Here is a 22,203-nt window from a genome sequence, read left to right on the forward strand (position 1 = left end):
AGCCGCAACTCATCTTGTTAGTAATTCCTGATATTACGAAGGATAATGGAATTTCAGTACATGTACGAAATTATTGGACTATTCATATAGCGAACTTTTCGACCGCCATCCTGAGTAATCTGTGTTAAATTATCTAATGAATTGAACGAAGTTGAATAATAAAATTAAACGTCAGATCTCACATTTTTGCTAACCCAGTTATTGATTTTTGATAGTCCACACAAAAATTAAAGCGTCGCCTGTGAAGTTTTAATGCATTGTCGTGTTTTTCTGATCCTAAATCAAAAGACCAGTCATTTTACCCCATACTGGCAATATAGCAATAGCAAATACATCAATACATAATAATATATGAAATCGAAATTAGGAAATTCTGATCCGAAAATAAAAATTTCTATTTTATCTTGGTATATAAATATTAATTCAATTCAATTGTCCTAATCTATTTAAAAAAATATGTAATATATAATATCTGAAGATAATATTTTTACATTGCACTTTTAATTTAAAATATTAAATAATTATAAATACCTAAATTGATAATTGCACGCTTAAGTGAAACTTTATTGAATATAAACGTTCTATTGAACAAGCTAAAATAGATTTGCTATATTAATTTGCACAGGCTTCTCTCATTCCATTTTCCCTTTTGCAAATGTACACAAAATAACAGATGCAAGAATAATATGGAAAACTTTAGGCAACATTTCACGCACCTATGCGCATTTCACAACAGAGTTAATAAAAATTTCAAATTTAATTTCAAAAATCTAAAAATTGCAACAGCGTTATTCGCGCTGATTTATGTTATGATATTGCTGTGCAAATTGAACGTTTGCGCACATAACAAAAGCCAGTTGCTATGTCATGTGCATACAATTTTGCACATTGCAAACTTTAAGAAATCGTACAGAAAGACAGAAATATAAGTTATAAGTGTTTATCCTGTCCGAAGGCGAAAATAGACAAGGATGATACTTGGTGCTTGGAGATATTTTTGCAGATAAATTTCATATTTTAAAATAAATACCTAATGTGATTTGAGAGGACACAAAATTTCTATGCATCAAATGCCACAAGATTTAAATTATTCAATAGTGCTTTTAGTTATGAGCCTTATTTAAAATACATATTTTGATTTTATTATATTCATACTCACTTATTTGCAATTCGCATGGTTATGATTGGTGATGGATAGACACCATGAGCCCAACAAAATACCCTTATTGTATCATCGTCCACTTTTTCTTGCCCCAAAAGAAGCATCGATTGAGGCACTGCAACAAAAAAAAGTTATATAGTGACAATATAAAGTAAAAAAAGAAAAATTATGTCCAAACTTATAAGATCATATCTTTCTTATTTTTTTTATTTTCCAAACATCTAGGAAATAGTTTTGAAGAATAAGTTTAACAAATTACATTTTTGATTCATTGTAAGAAAGGTGAGAGATGAGCGGAGTCTCTAACAAGGAGAACCTCAGGTTTAATCTTCTGGGATTATAATGAACCTTCGCATGGTCATACAGTTGATAGTCAAACAGAACACCTTAAAATATTTTAGGCCTATGAGAAGTAGTATAATTATAAAAATTAATTAAAGTTGCGAAAAACTTGCTGCGCTGTAGTGCATATAACACTTTGTAAGAAACTGAATAAGTTTTATATCACTGATATTAAATTAATCGTTCTTTCTAAAAACAATAATAAATATTTGTTGTCAAAACAACAAACTAGTGGGGTGTATGGCATCGTGCCTTAAGGCAAATTGCTGGAACTTCCCGTACCGTAACGAAATGTTCGAGAAATACTGAATGTTTTCAAATAGATTATTATAAATATTGTAACATTGTCTAAGACTTATAAGAATTATATAAACTGAATTGCAAAGTTGAAGTTATTTGTTTAAAATATATTAGAACTTAAGTCAGAATTAAAAATAAAATCTGATTTATTATCGATATACAAAAAAAAATTTTTTTGAAAAAAAAAATATTTGAACAAAATTTATTATTTAACCAAAATCAATTATTTTGTTAAAACAAGCAGAAAGTTCTTTGAATCATTTAAATCGGACGCTTAGTTCTCTCAAAAACTGCCACTTTTTTAACATTTAGCTCTGTATCTTCGAAATGACTGGGCCTACCTTTGCCAAAAACTGATAACCACTTCTCCCAATCATTGCTAATTGAATGTTTTTTAGATCATTCAAATCGGATACTCCGTTCTCTCAAAAACTCGATTTCTATTTTCTGCACTCTTTGTTCTTTATCTCCGTAACTGCTGAACCTGCCTTTGCCAAAAACTAATCAACACATCTCCCTATCAATAGAAATCGAATGTTTTTTGAACCACTCAAATCGGTTGATCCGTGCGCCCGAAAACGTGACCGAAAAATTGTATCCATACATACATACATACACACACACACACATGTCCATTTTTTCTGAGGTATGCCAAAATGTTCAGAAACCTTCAAAAGGTCGAGAAATGTAAAAATTTTGAATTTCGATTTTTGAACGATTACAATAACTTACCCCATGGGAAGTTAATATGTCTACTAGTAATTTTTTATCAATTTGGAATTATCAGAAACTATTACGAGTATTTACTATGGAAAATTGATTGCACAACTTCGAATTGCATCTGTCTGGTCTTTGTATTCTTCGAATATTACATCCACATAATTTTTAATAGGCTTTAAACGGGCCAAAAAGTTTTAATTTACATTTAAATAATTTATTAAGAACATGAAAACAGTAATATTTAAATAAATAATTAAAACTATGGCTATAAATCTTGATAAATTTCGCATTATTCATGAAGCATTTTGATAAAATGAAAGTTATAAAAATTCAATTAGTACCAGCGCAATATATTACATTACTGCGCCCGATTTAATTAAAAAGCGGCAAAGTATTGCATTTTTCACGTCGCGTAATATATTATTTAACCGGCTTTAGCAAACACGTGTTTCACACAACAAATGTGTAAATAATTGGCTCGATCTATACCTACAAATAAAATCATTCCAATCATATGATGCATATTGCAATCACCTCTGTGTCAATCAAAATCATAATTGGATTGCACCCATTAATACCAGAATACAATGGTTGTCTAAAATTCAAATTTACAATTAACGCAAAATCTAATTGACAACAAACTGCAGGTTAGTAATTAAGTACAATAATGCTTTTAATTATTTTGTGTTAAAAATGAAGTAGCATTTTTTGCAGAAAAACGTATAATATTTATTTGGGTTGTTTGTGTTAACTTTTGTTTTTGTAACAGTAATTTTTACGTAAATGAATTAAAACGTAAGTAATTTTTACGTAAATGTAACGATGTTTTCTTTATAGTTCAAATTTATTGAAGCTATATATATCAAAAGTGTAAAAAAGGACTGTTTTTTGTTAGAATTTCTTTCGAAGTTTATTAATTTCTACTTTTACTGTAAAGGTTAGAGAAATAATTATTTATTTTTAATTGTATTCTTCTTATTTTTTGAGCTAGTTTTATAATTGTGGGATCAAAGTAGACTGGAGTCATAATATTTATTTTTGTAAACAAATATGTCGAATTGCATTTTTATATAGTTGGAAATTATTAATTACAAATTAAATCATTTACACATAATAATTGCACCATTTAAAATTGTATTGATATTCTATGCTTATTCTTCTGTTTTAAAATAGTTTGATTCAAGAGTGAGTACCTATTTGTAAAAAAATGTTCAGACTAATTGTAAGAACATAAATATGAAGCTAAATGTTATCACCAGTTTCCATGACCAAGTGACTAACATGTGTATATATAAATATATATATATATATATATATATATAAATATATATATGTGTGTGTGTGTATAATTATATCTTAGTATGTATATTCAGCAGATATAATTAAATGTCAATCACTTTAGTTTAGCGGTCCAGCTCAAAGCACATATTGGTTTTGTAATTATGGGTTCAACTAGCTTATTGTCTAAGAGAACGATTGACATTATTATTTCATCAATTATGACATATACATAATAAAAATGTTATAATTATAAAATACGATAAAGTTGCTTGAAAAACTCGAATCCCCAAATAAGATTTTAATTATGATATGTGACCTACATCAGCTTGTTTAAATTAAGATTCAGAAAAATAATTTTTATCTAAGTGTAAAACACTAATATATGAAGAAATGATATTACGAGGCGTTAACAAAATATTTTTAAGACGAGTGTTAATTAAATGTATAAAACATTTCAAAGTTTTTTTAGCAGGCATCAATCTAGATTAGTGATGTTCCAACTCAAATCAAGTGATTCACATCATTCCAATCCAGCCCTTATCTGGTTTGAATCACATTTTACTTAATTAGAATCAACTCATATCAGGTCGAAAAATATTTGTAATATAATGATAAATTATAAATTATATATTTATAATACGTAGCATTAAAAATATGTATAATATTTAAAAATGATAATATAATTAAAGTCATACTTCAAATATGACATGATCGGTTTGTCATTGTAATTAGCATTTAGAAATAAACCTTCACTAGAGAAATGAAGTAATTGCTGATTATTAAATTCTATAATATTCGTTTACATAGTGGATTACGTTAAACGACGTCTAAACAAATATTGTTTTCGCAACTTCACTCATCATGGAATTGTGTTTGAAGAACTTCATGTATTTAAAATTAACATACATTCATTGACGGCTTGTATTTTTTTTACTTTTTCGCTGGTGATATAATCTCATTCATTGAACAGCTATAATATCTGTCTTGCCTAAAAATATTTTCCATTTTAATAACTTCAAAGATTTATAGAAACTACGAATAATATAGAAATAATTTCTAATCAATAAACTTACTAATCATTAATCTTATTAATCGATATTTTCAAGGAACAGGGTAAAATATTTTTTTTATTCAAGCATTTTTCATTAAATCAAGATTTGTACTACGATGTAAATGTAATAATAACGTAAAATAATTTTATTTTTTCTACTTCTGCATCTATTAAAATATCATGGACTAAAGGTAAATATTATTATCTATATTATCCAATATAGTGACTTAAACTTCATTTTCCTGGCTGTAAAAACTAATCAGACAAGTTGAAAACATAACATGATGTGTGAGAAAACAAGGAATGAATCACGCGATGTTCCTCGTCGGCGGGAGACTCCGTCTCCGGTCATGTAATTCCATTATCAATCAAACGCCCGTCATGTCGTTTCATGATGTTTTGCCAACTAAGGGAGACATTTCGTGTTCAGCACCGTTTTAAGTAAACGTCAACTGATAATTTATTAGAATTGATAAAATAACATTATTAATTAATATGCTGATACATTTCTTAGATTATTTTCAATTGCGAAAGAACGCCTGATTTGGTTCATGTATTGCATTACCTACAATGATTTAACGTGATCTTTTTGGATAAACATAATTATTAGTCTTGATTAGTAATAAAAAAATGAAGTTACAAGGTAGCGCTAGTTAACACTTTTATGGACATGACAGTTATATATGCCTGACGCTAACGAGTTTTACATGAGCCATGTCAGACATGTATGTCTGACATACATGGTTTGGTAGAAGAAGAACATAAGTTTTAATATAGAGCCATGTCCATCATATTAGTGTGGCATGAAAAATAGTTTTTTTTTTCAGGAATTTCGGTAAATTTTCATTCTCTGATCTATCATGTTTTCTTGATACATTTTTAACTAAATTATCTAATAATGTCACAATAGCCCATATGAAATTTTCTCTGATATTACATAGTTAATGATGACCAAAATGTAAATAAAATAATATATGTACTGTACTGTGAACATTATTGCAAACACTATAAAATATACTTTACTCTCTAATCTACATACATTTAAAAGCTGCTAAAGGTAAACTAATGAGTAAAATACCAATCACAAATCAATTTTATTTACTTTATATATCGATACTTTTCCCCGCATATTAAAAATAAGAAAAATGATCGTCATAAACAATTATCAAGACTAATATGACAAATTCATAAATATAGTGTAACAATTTTAATGCAAAAAGGCGTGATAAAAATGGTCTTTATTAAAAGTTATGATGAGTCATAGTGGAATATTCGATAAATTAAATTTAAATTAGTGTATTGCTGGAACTTCCCGTACCAAAAATTATTAGTTTTTAAGAAGATTAACTTTTGAAAAAAATTTACTCTGAAAAAATTAGATTCTTGAGAAAAAAAGACTTTTTGAAGAAAAATTTATTTTGAAATATTTTGGAACTTTTTTTCAAAGCAATCGTACTGCTTTAACTGCATAGAGACAAAATATCGAAGCGTGTAAGCGCCGCGTCGCCGTCTAACGGATAAAGATTGGTACGGAACCCAAAGGAATGTAAACAAAATTTATACTTATTGTTACTCTATAAAATATCTGATAATTTGATATGCATATGTCTAATAATCATTTTTGACCGCCAAATGGCATTTTTTTTTACTTTGTTTACTAGATCTCCGAAACCGTTAGACCTGCCTTCATGAAAATTTCATCAGTTCTTCATTTTGATAATACAAGTAAAATGTTTTTTGAATTATTCAAATCGAACGTTCCGTTCTCTTTAAAACTGAGTTACCGTTTTTGGCACTTTTTGCCCCATATCTTTGGAATGGCTAGACCTGCCTCTGCCAAAAACTAATCAGCACGTCTCCTTATCAATACGAATCGAATGTTTATTCAAATCACTTCATCCGTGTTCCCGAAATCGTCGACGAAAATTTGTATCCTCACACACACATACACGCACACACACACATACATCCATTTTTTCTAAGGTATGCCAAAATGTTTAGTAGGTTTTGAAACGTAAAGATATATACAAATTTTCATTTTTGATTTTTTGCGACTACTATAACTTGCCCTACGTGAAGTTAAAAATAGTCAGTAATTTAAAAGTAAATCATTGTTGATAATCCATTTTTTTAATATAGAATTATATTGAATTGAATTTATTCATAAAATAAATTGAAATATACAGTATTTTATAATTGTAAGCTTCTTATAAGATTTTGTAAGATTATAAGATAAGAATATACTCAACATTTAAAATTAAAGTAATATTTTATCAAATCAAAAATTACTACGAAATAGTTATATTTTTATTTGTGCTGATTTATTGATTTTATTGAGAACTTTCATTCTAATTTAAGCACAATTGTATAAATAACACAAGCCTAAAAATTTTTTTTGTTTGGTGCATCAAATGTTAGAGCTGATTCTTATAGTATTTTTTGCGCTGATTTCAAATCTGTAAACCATTTTTTTGTATCAGCTCTAGTCTGGAACTTGGAAAGAATTTGCCGAAACCAGGTCCATTCTAGGCAATCACGGAAAAGAACTTTTCACAGTGTCAACTAATGTCCCAACTAAAGCCGAATGGGCCTTGTTAGTTTGTATGTACGAGTAGGCATATCTCATTAAAATAACATTCTGAATTGTATTACTATTTTGTACTTTCATTCCTTATATATCATATATATCATATCTTGAAAACTAAAACTCATAGAAAAAAAACAATGTCGTTTTTGAAAATATACTTAAACACAGCATTAAAATGGTTTGCACCATTTTCTTTGTTGGCCTGTGTAGAAGGTCTAAAATAAACTAAAACATGGAAAATCGTGAAATATATGATAGAAGAGAGGGTTCCCAGATCTTCCAATGAATACGATGCAAGTATTTTTTGAATCACCCAAATCGGTTAAACTGTGCTTTTGAAATGGTTGACAAAAAATATACCCGAACATACATAAATACACACTACGTACATATACATCCATTTTTACTAAGGTATACTAAAATGTTCAGAAAAACATATATAAAAAATTTCATTTGCTAATTCTATGCAATTACTATAACTCACCCTACAGGACGTTTAAAACCCAAAAAGCTTTTTGTCACAAAATAAGTCAAGGCTAATAAGAATAATTGTTTAGTTTTTATATATTTCATATGTATTTTGATATCAATCTGAAACATCTAAGCACACATAGAAAAATATACTTGGTTTAAATTGTGTGAATTGTAATATTCAATATGGATAACCCTGTGTCCTGACACAGTTTTATATCTTTATCACGTCACTTGTTCTGACGCAGCATTTTTCTTTTATTCGAATATTCTCTAAACCCTTTCAATCCCGTAACTACCGAAACGCTATTCTTATGATCGATATCCCGCATTTAAAGTTCTCAGTTCTTTTCATATTTTTTTGTTTGAAGTTTACTATATGAAAAATAGATGAGATGTTTCAAGAGAGTGCGGAGAAAAAAATAGTAATAGATGGATTTATAAACGAAATAGGTGGTGGTATATATAATATTTTAAAAACTTTTCAATTTGATTTTCGTTTAGATTCTCAATTTATGTTTATTGTATATATGCTCAATAAAATAATAAAGTATGATTGTTCTTTATGTAATTAATAAATCAAAAAGAATATTGTGAAGATTTCACATCTGAAAATGATATCAACTAGTGGGGCGCATGGCATCGTGCCTTGAGGCAAATTGCTGAAACTTCCCGTACCAAAAATTATTTTTTTAAAAAAATTAAAATTTTTGAAAAAAAATTAGTTTGAAAAAATAAGATTTTTGAAAAAAAAAGAATTTTTGAAGAATAATTTATTTTTAAATATTTTGGAAATTCTGAACTTTTTTCAAAGCAATCGTACTGCTTTAACTGCATAGAGATGAAATATCGAAGCGCGTAAGCACCTCGTCGCCGTCTACCGGATAAACACTGGTTCCGGAACCCATAGGAATGTAAACAAATTTTATACTTATTGTTAAAATCTCTATAAAATATCCGATAATTTGATGTGCATATGTCTAATGATCATTTTTGACCGCCAAATGACATTTTTTTTACTTTTTTTTACTAGATCTCCGAAACCGCTAGATCTGTCTTCATGAAAATTTGATCAGTTCTTCATCTTGTTAAAACAAGTAAAATGTTTTTTGAATTATTCAAGTCGGACGCTCCGTTCTCTTAAAAACTGAGTTATCGTTTTTGGCACTTTTTGCCCCGTATGTTCGGAACGGCTAGACCTGCCTTCGCCAAAATCGAATGTTTTTTGAATTATTCAAATCGCTTCATCCGTGTTCCCGAAATCGTCGACGAAAATTTGTATCCGCACACACACACATACACACGCACACACACACATACACATACACACACACATACATCCATTTTTTTAAGGTATGCCAAAATGTTCAGAAACCTTTGAAACGTAAAGATATATAAAAATTTTCATTTTCGATTTTTTTTTCGATTACTATAACTTGTCCTACGAGAAGTGAATTAATAAAACTTCGCCACTGTTAAAGAAATGATTTATTATTAAATTATTATTATTAAATAAAATAGTAATTTTATAGTCCACACTACAATCACAAAAAAATCACGTTTCATGATCTTCTAAACATTTTGGCGTACTTCAGAAAAAATTGATGTATATGTGTGTATGTTGTGTGCATATGGAGTATGTATATAAATACAAATTATTGTCCACAATTTCGAGAGCAAAGATTAATCAATATTTTTGTTTTTTTTATTCTCTTTATTAACGTCTGTATTAACCAATTTCAATGATTCAAAACACATTCGATTCCTATTGATGAGGAGACGTGCTGAATAATTTTTGGCAAAGGCAGGTCCAATTGTTTCGAAGATACGGGCCCAAAAATACAAAGAATTCAAGTTCAGTCTTTGAGATAACGTTGAAAAAAATGCATTTGACAGTTAAAAATGATCATTACATATGATAATCATATTATCATAATTTTATAGAGATTTTATAATAAATATAAGCAGTAATTACTAGGATATTTATAACCATATCTGAAAATTTTGCAGGAATTCCAGAAAGAAATAAATTCTTTTCTGATTTTTATCAATAGTGTTTAGGTAAGCAAATTTTTCTTATACATGAGTAAATACCTAACAATTTCTGCTTGTGTAATTCCAACAATCCTCACTGAGTTGGATGGAAATTGAATATTGCATAAAACATGCAGACACGTTTGAATTATTTCGCTACTACGTGAACCATTTCAAAACGTTTTTTGAAAAATCTACAAATATCAAATATTTACACAAAGGGATAAACTATCTCTGGGAATTTCTCAGTAATCCTTTTGGTTTCCTTTGTTGCGTACACTTATGTGTCGCATATTTCTTTCAGTTATGCAAAGCGAAGTGTGTCCATAAAAACGTACCGAGATACATTGTCTTGGCGTAGAAATCCTTTATGTACATTTCGCGACATTTTCATTATTTACAGTGGGCGTCCGTGTCTACCAAGCCGGCGCTGCATCAGAAAATACGTTCGAGATGTAAGAGAAGTTTTTGGATTTTTACCCAGAAACGATTGCTTCCTAATCCAAATATGCTGACATGGCATAGTATTGTCAGTAAATAGTATTTGAGAAAAATAATAATAATTTATCTGAAATTTTGCCAGTTTCGTAGTTATTTTTGGATGCTTTATTTAGAGCGTGTATAAAACTGATAAAAGTGAATAATGTTTACATGATATATAATACCCCAAAATATATTTCACACCTTGCAAAATAAGATAACTTTTTGCATAAGAAGCTAAGGTTGTTTTTTGAAGTTCTACATACACGTCTATTGAGAAAATCAACTCTAACCGCAATAGATCTATTTTAATCGCTGCTTCGGAATAAAAACTATGTTTAGAAAAAAAGGAGTAGGTCTCAAATGTTCATTAGATTTGAGACCTACTTCGGTGTTTAAATGCACAGTTTGATAGATTTTGATAATTCTAGTGACGCTTCAATATTAGGGAACAATATGTGTTGTAATAATTAGATCAAACTTTTGTATTTTTTTTATATTTGAACAGCAATCATAAATTAAGGAGCTGTTGTGCTAAATTGACTTAAATAAATCGGTTCTGCAGATAGCAACCCAAATAGTTTTTAGTTACCTTTACCCTTTTTAGTTACCCACGGGATGAGTTATCAAAATTTTTATAATAGCTCTAATATTTATTGATGCAGCAATGCCGGATCAGGGATGGTTTTATATGAAAACATTTTTTTTTATAATTTTATTTGAACAGCGATCAGAACTTATGGGTTCTATGAGCTTTTGTGATTAATATCTTACAGACTACGCTTGTTTTTATTACAGATGGCAACCCAAACAGTTGTCACATCTCTGTATGATAAATTTTTATTACAATCTCTGTAATAGGGCAAGTATGGTGCAGCAATGCCGGGTTAGGGCTATTTTTCACTTTCAAACATATTGCTAATTATATTTCCAAGTGAAAATCGTTGTCACTGTTGCCTGACAACAGGCTGCGCGAAGTGGGTATCGAACCCGGGACCTCTGAAGCAAGTCCCGTCGCTCTTAACCGCTTACCTACGGGCGAGCCCTATATGAAAACATAAGAAAATAATTTTGACAATACGAAACATAAGAAAATAATTTTGCAATAAAATGTTCTGAACCAATAATATAGATAATATGAACCACCATTGTGGCGACACTGAAGACATCTTAGCTAATGTCCTAAATTACGATATATTAAAGTTTCCGGAATGTAATTAATCTCATCGAAGTACTCGAAATTGAATTATAGTCGGTTAATTAATCAAGTTTCAATTGAGCCCTTAATCGCCCCAATAGCTGAAAGCCCAAAATACACATGCCACTTAGTGGCATTGAGTCAAATTAATCTCGACAGGCAATAAATACGCAAAGCAATTGCACCCTTAATTATCATAGTCATTGCAATTTTAGTAAATAATATATTTTCCAAATATCGGTGATAGTACCATTTTAATTCTGTATACTAATGTTTTAAATTAATTTCCTTTTCTGAAAAATCTGCAACGATTTTTTATAATTAACATAATTTACAACGCGTAAAAACCCTTTTTCAAAGAAAATTGTTTTTCTTTCTTCTTTTCTCAAGCTACTTAAGGAAAGTTAATGATGCGTTAAATCTAAATATTGCGCAAGATTTAGAAAAAGGCTGAAAACTGAAAAGTTTACTAAGAAATATTAATGTAAGAGGGTTGGTATAATTGAAGTCATTAAATTTCTCAAGAAGTCAGTTTCTCAAGAAATGACTTGAAGTTTTACGAAAAAAAACTGGTGAACTTCAAAGTTGGAGCGAACTTGAGAAATTTTAAAGAACACACTTAAAAATATCGAATAAAACACTATACTTGTGTTAATGCATTATAAACATATAAATAAGTACTTGAAATAAATAATTAGGAAAAAAATTAGAAGTCTAAAACGTTGAAAAAAATAACAGAAATTCCTTTAATGTCATTGTAATGGAATACTGTTCTGCTAAATGATTTGTAAAAATCGAATTTACGATTTATGAAAAAAACTAAGAATATGAAACTCTTAAATTAATTTATAGTTCTTATAAAATCAATATTCAAGATTTAAAATAAGTAAAATAAATGAAGTATAATAAACTATTGACATGTTAAGAATTAAGAAGTGGTATCAAAACTAATCAATCTTAAAGAATTTGTAGGTAAAGTATTTTGTGTCTTATAGTGCACCCTAATCTAAAAATCTATCTATTATATGATTAAGAATCTAATCTCGTAATCTGGATCTGTAATATAAGGTTTTAATGAGAGTAAAGTGTTAAATTGTCACTTAACTAATATTTAGAAAAAATATTATATATTACAAATTACAAACATTTCTATTTGAGCCGTTCGCCCATATCGAATACATTAAAAAAAATCTGAAATTAAGTACAACATTTGATATTTATAAGTATTTACATTATTATGTACCAGTCATCCTAGTGGTTGAATCGAATTTGTACCAAAATTAGTTATTTGGTGGAGTTAACTTTTCCCCTGATATTAATTTCTTTAATCAATTTAAGGTAAAAAAAAATTAAGTACGTTTGACAAAATTTAAACCATTAATTAATTTATGCGACTATTCAAACATCTGATTTTAAAAAATTATTCACACTTGACCACTGACATAATTAACTTCCCGTAGGGTAAGTTATAGTAATCGCAAAAAAAACGAAAATGAAAATTTTTATATATCTTTACGTTTCAAAACCTTCTGAACATTTTGGCATACCTGAAAAAAATGGATGTATATGTGTGTGTGCGTATGTGCGGATACAAATTTTCGTCGACGATTTTGGGAACACGGTTCAACCGATTTCAATTATTCAAAAAACATTCGATTTCTTCTGATAAGGCGACGTGCTGATTAGTTTTTAGCATAGACAGGTCTAGCCGTTGCAAAGATGAGGGGCAAAAAGTGCCACAAATGGTATCTCAGTTTGTCAGAGATTTTAACAATAAGTATAAATTTTGTTTAAATTTCCTATGAGTTTCGTACCAACGTTTATCAGTTATGCGGCGACGCGGCGCTTACGGGCTTCGATATTTCGTCTCTTTGTCGTTAAACTAGTACGATTGCTTTGAAAAAAAGTTCAAAATTTCCAAGATATTTCAAAATAAAGAAACATTTTTTACAAAATGTCTTTTTTTTAAAAAAAGTAAATTTTTGTCAAAAATTTATAGTTTTTCAAAAATCTAATTTTTTCAAAGTGCAATTTTTTCAAAGATGTTAATCTTTTTTTAAAAAAATAATTTTGGTACGGGAAGTTCCAGCCATTTGCCTTAAGGCACGATATTCATTTTGCGCATTTAACACACGAATTGATAGCAAAGTCAATAAGCTAAATGATATTAAATCATTTGCAGCTCATTCCAATATTACTCAAAGAATTATTAATAATACATATATTTAATTAGTGAATCTTATTTGCCGTTGACATCATCACCGAATCGTCGCCTAAAGCTTTCCGCGTCCGTAACTCATATTACCTCAGTCATGATATCGACAGCTTGTTCTCATATATTCGTCAAAACGCTTGAGGACTTCCGTTTGCCTATAGTGCAGAACCGTGCGTTTCCGTTGCCATCGAACAGGATATTGCGAAACGATTTTAACCCATAGACATTCGCAAAGGCTCAGCGATTGGGACAGAATTATTTGTAACGAAAACCAAATGTGTGGACGGAAAACGATGTCGTTGGATTAAAATTTATTAAATTGCTTTTTCGATCAATACATTGTAAAACAAATCGCCATCAAATTTATAATAGCAGTTTACAATACTTTCAATATTAATTAATTTTATGTGTTTTATTTATAAATAGCTATTACTTGAAAATAAGTATGTTACAGTTTGTTTTTTGGCATTATGTAGTTAGTAGCTATAAATTCGAATGTAATGCCCATTAGTTTGAATCTATTGGGTAGATAGCTCTGTAACAGCATATAGTGAATGAAAACAGTATAAATAATGTAATAATTAATCTTTGTTACTCAGAAAAAGTAAGAAATGAGTATTGGCTATGATCTATATAATGGTGGATTAGTGTGTTGTAAGGTAGAATATGGAGCACATTTTTAATGAAAGATATTGATGCTGTTAACGCCTTATTCGTCCCTGGTCTAATAGAATGATATTGTTATATATTATTACCTTCATGCAGGATAGCAATAATAAACCCTCATCCCTTATTGTATAATTTAAAACTATTAAATAATCCCTCTCATTGTCATGCATCCTGTCCCTAAATCATACCAATTATCCATTTTTCTAAGAATCTCTAATCACCTGTTCCCGATTGAATTCCACGTACCATGGATTCACCGGTTAATACCTGATTGGTCAAATATGTAATGGGATGTCCCATCTTGAACCCACAAAAACGAACCAATCAGAAAAATAATATAAAATTGTGAAATCATTATAATTTAGTAATAACTGAAATTTCATCTAATATCAGTCTTATATCAACACTCAAAGGAGTAATATCTAAAAAATCATCTAACAAACGTAAGTATCAATTCAAACCTTATCTAAGTAACATATCATCTGTAAGTCTTAATATAGTAGTATTTCATTTAAATATACAACAATTAAACATTTATTCATCATCTTTTAATCGCTCTGATATAGCCACTATCTAAATATATCTGTTTCTTCGAAAATATAAATGAAATTCAAGTGTGCCTAATAGAGTTCGGCAGCATCTCGGTGAAACACAAACTTATATACATTTTTGCAAACTATCTTGTAACAACAGATGTTTTAGTACTATTTTGAGGGTATTAAAAAATCACACAATCCAGCCGTGTGGCAATAGTGATTACATCATTAAATTCCTTTATTTTCTTGTCATGAGAAATTTACGCTTCCACCAACCAAATAACCTAATAAGTGAACCCAGTTGTTCAATAAAAACAGTATCAATGAACCACTCAAGAATTGATGAACACTCAAATAATAGAACGCGATTAATTATGAATTACATCTCAATAAAGAGACTAAAGAAGAAATGGCCTTAGAAATATAATTCAATATTAGCTGCAAATTAATAATTAATTAGCTCCATATTTCTTCTGGAACATCAGATCCGAGCAAATGAGAATGACATGTCATAATACATATTTTTGTAAAATTTTGTAATACATTTTTATAAAACTAGAAATTATTAATTACAAATTAATCTATTTCCACATTGGTGTCATAATAGGCACCAATGTGAAAATGGGTTATTTTGTAGAATGGGATAATACTTTTGTACACAAATATTTTGTAATATAATTGGAAATTAATAATTATAAAATTAATTACTTATTATGTGAAAATAACCTAATTAATTACAAATTAATTAACTTATTTTCACATAATAATACTTCTGATTATCTGTAGTGAAAAAAATTCACGATAAAATTTTATGTAATTTCAGTGAATCATGTGCTACATGCATATATTTTATTCATAAATCTGATATCTTTTTTTGATGCTAAATAATTTTTGGCGACTAAAACTCATGTTAATTTCTAACAATTAAATACAAAACTGTACTGTGCACTATATCAAGATTTAAAAACTTTCAATTATAAGAATTTAAAGTATTAGTACTTAGTTTAATGTTTGTCGAGTAGGTTTTAAATTCTTTTATACATATGGGATTGTGTGAATTAGTTATTTGTTTTTTAGGTATAAATTTTTAGTAATTGTAAGTTCTATACCTAAATATATAATCGTAATTAGATTACAATTGCCCAATTATTTAATTGTTCAACCCTCAATTGATATATATAATCGACCTCAAGTGCCAGAACTTCGTAATTACTCGGTTATCTACTCGGTTGTCTACTCTGTGACAAAACACAGGAGAATAAGAAATTGTCAGTATTTTCATTTCATTCGAAACTTTTAGACCAGTCGCGTACTATATTTAATTAAAACTCCATAGTATGACTATATTCTGCAGCTTTAGAATAATTTTAAGAGATAATTTGAAACATAACGATTAGTATTATAGTTTCCACGTACCATAGACGAGCATTTTGGCAGATTCCTGAGCCGTTCCGTCGTAATAGGTCTCGACGACGCACTGGTATGTGCCCGACATATTTCGCGTCGGCTTTAACAAGTTCATGGCACGATATCTGAAGTTTGGATCATCCGAGGCCTTGTATGATAAATTTACAAAATCTGAAAATAAACGAGATGCATACTTTAATATAGTCCATATAGAAAACGAGTATAATATTCTACTAATAAAAATTAAAATATTTTGATAAAATTAATGTTTTTTCCAAATTCATCATCAAACATGCGAGCGATCAAGGAAACGATATTCAACATGAATGAGGAAGACAATGCATTAAAATATTTACAAAATTGGTATGCCACAAATCAATATTAAAGTATTATTAATGAACACTTAATAATAATAATTAATAATAATCCCTATATTATGGTTTATCCGGGACAGTTCCGGGTTTTCATCTTTTGATCCGGGTTTTTTCAAAATCAATATTTGTCCCGGATTTTTGAAAAGTATGGGTTTAAATCTTAATTAAAATTTCCTAAATTAAAATTTGTTTTTTCTTAATTAAAATTAAATTACAACTACTTTTCAAATTAATTATGTGAATCAATGTGTTTTTTATCTCTTGTAAACGTTATGAATGAGAAAATTGCTGAATACAAAATTCCATAGGCGAATTTAATTTCATAAAATTAAAAAAAAAGAAAAGAAACAAGCCAATAGTAATATTTTCAAGTTAATTATGAAGAAAATGGAACAGAGTTTTATAGAAGTCTCAAATGCTAAAAAACATATAGATTAAATAATATAAGATATAATATAAAAACATGGTAAATGATGATTGTAACATATAATCGTGTTATAAATCTTACTAATAGTCCGCAATTTGAATTATAAGTAATATAATAAATAAATTAAGAATATGAGGTCTTAATGATGCAATAACAGGGATAACAGAATAATTTACTGTATGATAAAACAATTTTCGCTTTGATGTTAATAGATGATTACTGAGATAATTCTGAAATGAAAGTGGTACAATAGATTTATTTAAATCTTTCATCCCTAGTTTTAGTTTTTTTTTTGTTCCAGTTGATTCTTTTTCACTAGCTTTCCTAAACCCACATTAAAGACGTGGGTATTATCCAGAAGGATATACATGAGCGACGTGCCTGGCTAACTTTTCCAGATTTATTATTTTTCTTTGTGACTTTTCTTTTATTTTTGCTAGATCAACGTTTCATTATTCCGCCATGAAACAAAACCCTGTAAGAAACTTTTCATATAGTCTCTATACGGAGAAGAGTAAGTTAAGCATTGTATGTTCAGTATATAATTCTACTTAAAAGTTAGTTTTATGGTATGAAATAACGTGATTTAGACTTATTTTATGCATCAGGTAATACATCGAATCAAGATATATACTCAGTATGTAATAAACCAATTCTAGATGTATATTCAACGTGATATTTTTTTTTTTTTTTATTTATTTTATTTGGCCTCTTATTTACAAACTAGCCATATACAAAGTTTCCTACATTTATATTCTAATTTTACATTTAACTAAAAAATTATATATAATTTTATAATAATCAATATTTGACAGTAAACTAAATAAATTAAATGGTTTAACTAAATTTTTAATTCTATATAATTCATATAATAAATAATCCCTATTTTCTTGATATCTGCTGCAAGTTAAAATTATATGTTCCAAAGATCCAACATCCTTCCCACAGTCACAAATAGCTGACTCTCTCATCTTTATTTTGAACAGGTGTTCTGGGAACTGTCCATGGTTACACCTTATTCTGTTCATCGTACTTATAAAGTATCTATCTTCATTTTTGAATTGATAAAACCAAGGTACATTTTTAACAAAGTCGTTAACCCCTTTATAATATTTTCCTTTATATCTTGATGTTATTTGCCAATCCGTTTTCCATTTATTAACTGCTTTATTTTTCATAACTTTTATTATATCTTTATTTAATACTTGGTTATATTCCATTCCCTTTAAGCAAGCGTATTTGGCTAATTCATCAGCTTTTTCGTTTCCTGAAATTCCGGAGTGACCTTTTACCCATCCTATTCTTATATCCTTTCCATTTTCTTTAATTTTCTCCAAATCTTGCAAGATATCAAAATAAATTTTTTCTTCTAAATTTAGATCTCTAAAAAACACTTGTAATTTATTGATACAGCTCATGCTGTCCGTAATTATAATTGTTTTATTATAATTATGTTCTTTAGCTTTTCTTATGGCCTCCTTAATTGCAAATAACTCCGCTGTATAGACAGAAACACACCCTGGTAACTTGTAACATTCACTTGTTTGATCGGTTTCTTTATATATAGCAAAACCTACATTGTCCATATCCTTCGATCCATCCGTAAATATAACTTCTGCATCTTGATTATTATTATCAGATTTTAATAAATCAATATTTATAATATTATCAAATATACAACTGTCAAAATATATTTTATTATAATAAGGATGAATGCTAAATGAATACATACTTTCTTGATATTTAATTACTTCTCTAAAACTCTGAATAATAATAGGTATTTTTTTATTCAGCCAATAAATATTACGTTCGCATTCATTATTTAAATCATTAATTCTGTCATATATTTCAGATGAATTAAAATTAATTTTTTTCAACATATATTTGTCACTCAACCATTCATATCTGACTTTTAGTGGCATAACACCAGTTTCTAATAACAGTACATTTGTTGGTGTCGATCTCATCATACCTGCGCAAAATCTTAAACATTTGTATTGAATTTTTTCAAGCTCATTTACCATATTCGAATGTCCAAAAATTATGCTACCATATTCCAGTATTGATCTAATTATGGTTTTATATAAATTAATAGATGTGATAGGGTGTGAACCCCACCAAGTACTGTTTATCAGTCTCATTAAACTGGTCTTTTTTTCAATTCTTTTTTTAATATAATTCATATGATATTTAAAAGTCATTTTTTGATCAAAATATATACCTAGGAATTTATTGTTGCAATGAATTTTAATTGTATTATATGGACTTGAAATACAAGCTGGGAACTTTTTGTTGGAATGTCTCGTAAATATTCCTATGGAGCTTTTATCATCTGATAGTTCCAGACCTTTCTCATTCAACCAAATATGCAGCAATTCCATATTCATAGACATCATATCGATGGCCTCTTTCAAATTATCTTTTTCAATATAGATCAATAAATCATCTGCATATTGTAGAATTTTTGTACCTTCCAACCATATACCTTCTATATCCCGTACATATAGAGCATATAATAAAGGACTAAGGATAGTTCCTTGAGGTAGACCCTGTCGAAGAACTCTTCCAGTCCTTGCATTTTCATTTATTTTAACTTCTATTTCTCTATTAAAGGTAGTATACACCATAGCTTTGATCAATTTTTCTGGTAAGCCAGCATGTACAAGACTTTCTGCTAATTTCCCGGCACCACATTATCGTATGCACCCTTTATATCGCAAAACAGTGCAACGACATAAGTGTTTCTTGAAAAGGCTAGATGTATGTCTGTGGAAAATATACTTAGACTATCTTGTGTGCTTAATCCTTTTCTAAAGCCAAATTGGCTTTTGGGCAGTAACTGATTGTTTTCAATCCACCACTCGACTCTTCTTTTTATCATCCTATCTTTTATTTTAGCAATACATGACGCCAAAGTAATTGGTCTATATGCATTGCTATCATCAGAATTATTGCTCTTCTTTTTAATTAAAATAACTCTAAATTTATTCCAATCAGGAATTTCATTCGGTGACAGCCAATACTTATTAATAATTTTGAGTAGAATTTCTTTTCCGGACTGTGGAAGGTTTTTTAACATAGAATAATGAATGTTGTCTAATCCTGGAGCAGTATCTTTGATTTTGCTCCAAGATTTTTCTAATTCCCATAATGAAAATGGTCTAATTAATGACTTTTCTACCGAACCTGTTACTCTATTTCCTTTAAGATATTTACAAATATCATCACCCACTCCAAAGGGCGCAATATTATCAACTACTTCTTCCACTACTTTATCATTAATCAATTCTGAATTCTTCTCATTCTGTGAAATATAATTGTTCATTGATTTAACCATTTTAAAAATAATTTTAGATGGGGTATTAGGATTTAGATTGTTGACAAATTTACACCAACTTTCTCTTTTCTTTATTTTTAGTTCTTTCCGAACTTTAGCTTTAATTTTATTACACTGAAGAAAATTTTCTAAACTCGAATTTCTTCTAAAGTTCTTTTCTGCTTTTCTTCGTTCTTCTACCAGTTTAAAACATTCTTCATCCCACCACACTGGTTTCCTCACTTGAGATGTTGTTAACATTTTATTTATTGGTATACATTTTTCCGCAGTTTGATTTATAATATTTGTGAATTTTTCATAAATGTTACCATCTAAATGATTGCCCAATGATAAGATTTCATGTTCAATCATTATTTTATATTTTTGCCAATCAGCTTTACGACAATTCCATTTTCTATTGGGAATCAATATCCTGTTACTTCTCACTATATCCAAATAAAAATAAATAGGATAATGATCAGAGCCTAAGTTTTCCTCTATTACTTTCCATGTTATTAAATGAAATATTTCAGAAGAGCACACTGTAACATCAACTACAGTTTTAGTGTTTTTAAACACAAGTGTTGGGGAACCATTATTTAATACAAATAAATTACACTCTTCAATTGATTCCATTAAATTCATTCCGTAATTATCATTATAGTTACATCCCCAGGAATGGTGATGTGCATTTACATCTCCAGCTATAATGAACGGTCTAGGAATATTCTCAAATAAATAATTCCATTGTTGTTTCGTAACGTGTGTACCTGGCGATATATATATTGATACCAAATATATTTTTTTATCTCCTACTATTATTGATATTGCACATAATTGGACTTTGTTTATATCTATTTCTCCAATATCTATATTTACAATCTGATAGTTAATTCTTTCGTTAATAATTATAGCCGCTCCACCTTTCCCGTCATATCTGTCAGTTCTGATTATATTGTAATTTTTTAAATAATACCGTCGGTTCCATTTGAACCAGGATTCTGATAAAAATATAACATCAGTTTTATTTTGATATAAAAAGAATTCCAAACTTTCTTTGTTAGAATTAAACGATCTAATGTTCCACTGTAATAAATGCATAATGAAATTTATAGATTTGGTTTTAATTTGAATTTAACTGTTTAAACGTTTATCAATTTTCTTTTACTTCTAATAATTTCAACTTATGTTATTATTATCAAAACCAACTTTAATTTGTTGTTCACTAATATTTCTAACTTCCACACTATTATACTTCTCGTAAATTATATCCATATCCTTTTTAAATTTTACCACAACTTCCTCTAGATCATCACACTCTTTGTTCCTTATTTTTTCTCTCAGTTTTTTAACTAGCTCCTCATGGATTATTTGCATTTTCCTAATTTCTTCTATTTCTATATTTTTGCCGCAATATTCGCGCCTTTGTGAATTTCTCTCTCCACTTGTTTGTTTTAAATTCCTGTTATTCATTTGTATATATCTGCCATTTTCAGTTTGTCTTCTTTCCATAATTCTTCTAGGTTTATTCATCAGCATTAACCTACTTTGATCAATATTTATTTCTTGTTCTTGAAGGTTACTCAGTGCTTCATACCTATTTTTATTTATCATGTTTGTTCCATAATTAACT

At 28.7% G+C, this 22,203-nt stretch overlaps 1 protein-coding gene across 1 annotated transcript in view; it reads right to left on the bottom strand.

Annotated features, from left to right (window-relative positions):
• Positions 1 to 1,155: 1,155 nt before the first annotated feature.
• LOC113383478 overlaps positions 1,156 to 22,203 on the bottom strand; it is a 115,568-nt gene continuing 94,520 nt past the window's right edge. The window contains exons 3-4 of the mRNA XM_026621744.1: positions 16,463 to 16,624; positions 1,156 to 1,277 (exon numbers count right to left, since the gene is read on the bottom strand). Coding sequence (XP_026477529.1) covers positions 1,156 to 1,277; positions 16,463 to 16,624 — 284 coding nt within the window. The remainder of the gene's footprint in view (positions 1,278 to 16,462; positions 16,625 to 22,203) is intronic.

The sequence above is a fragment of the Ctenocephalides felis genome, unplaced genomic scaffold (genome assembly GCF_003426905.1).
Source record: "Ctenocephalides felis isolate EL2017-DRISC unplaced genomic scaffold, ASM342690v1 CF-g0.4_SCAFFOLD_00845, whole genome shotgun sequence".
Taxonomy (NCBI): Eukaryota; Metazoa; Arthropoda; class Insecta; order Siphonaptera; family Pulicidae; genus Ctenocephalides; species Ctenocephalides felis.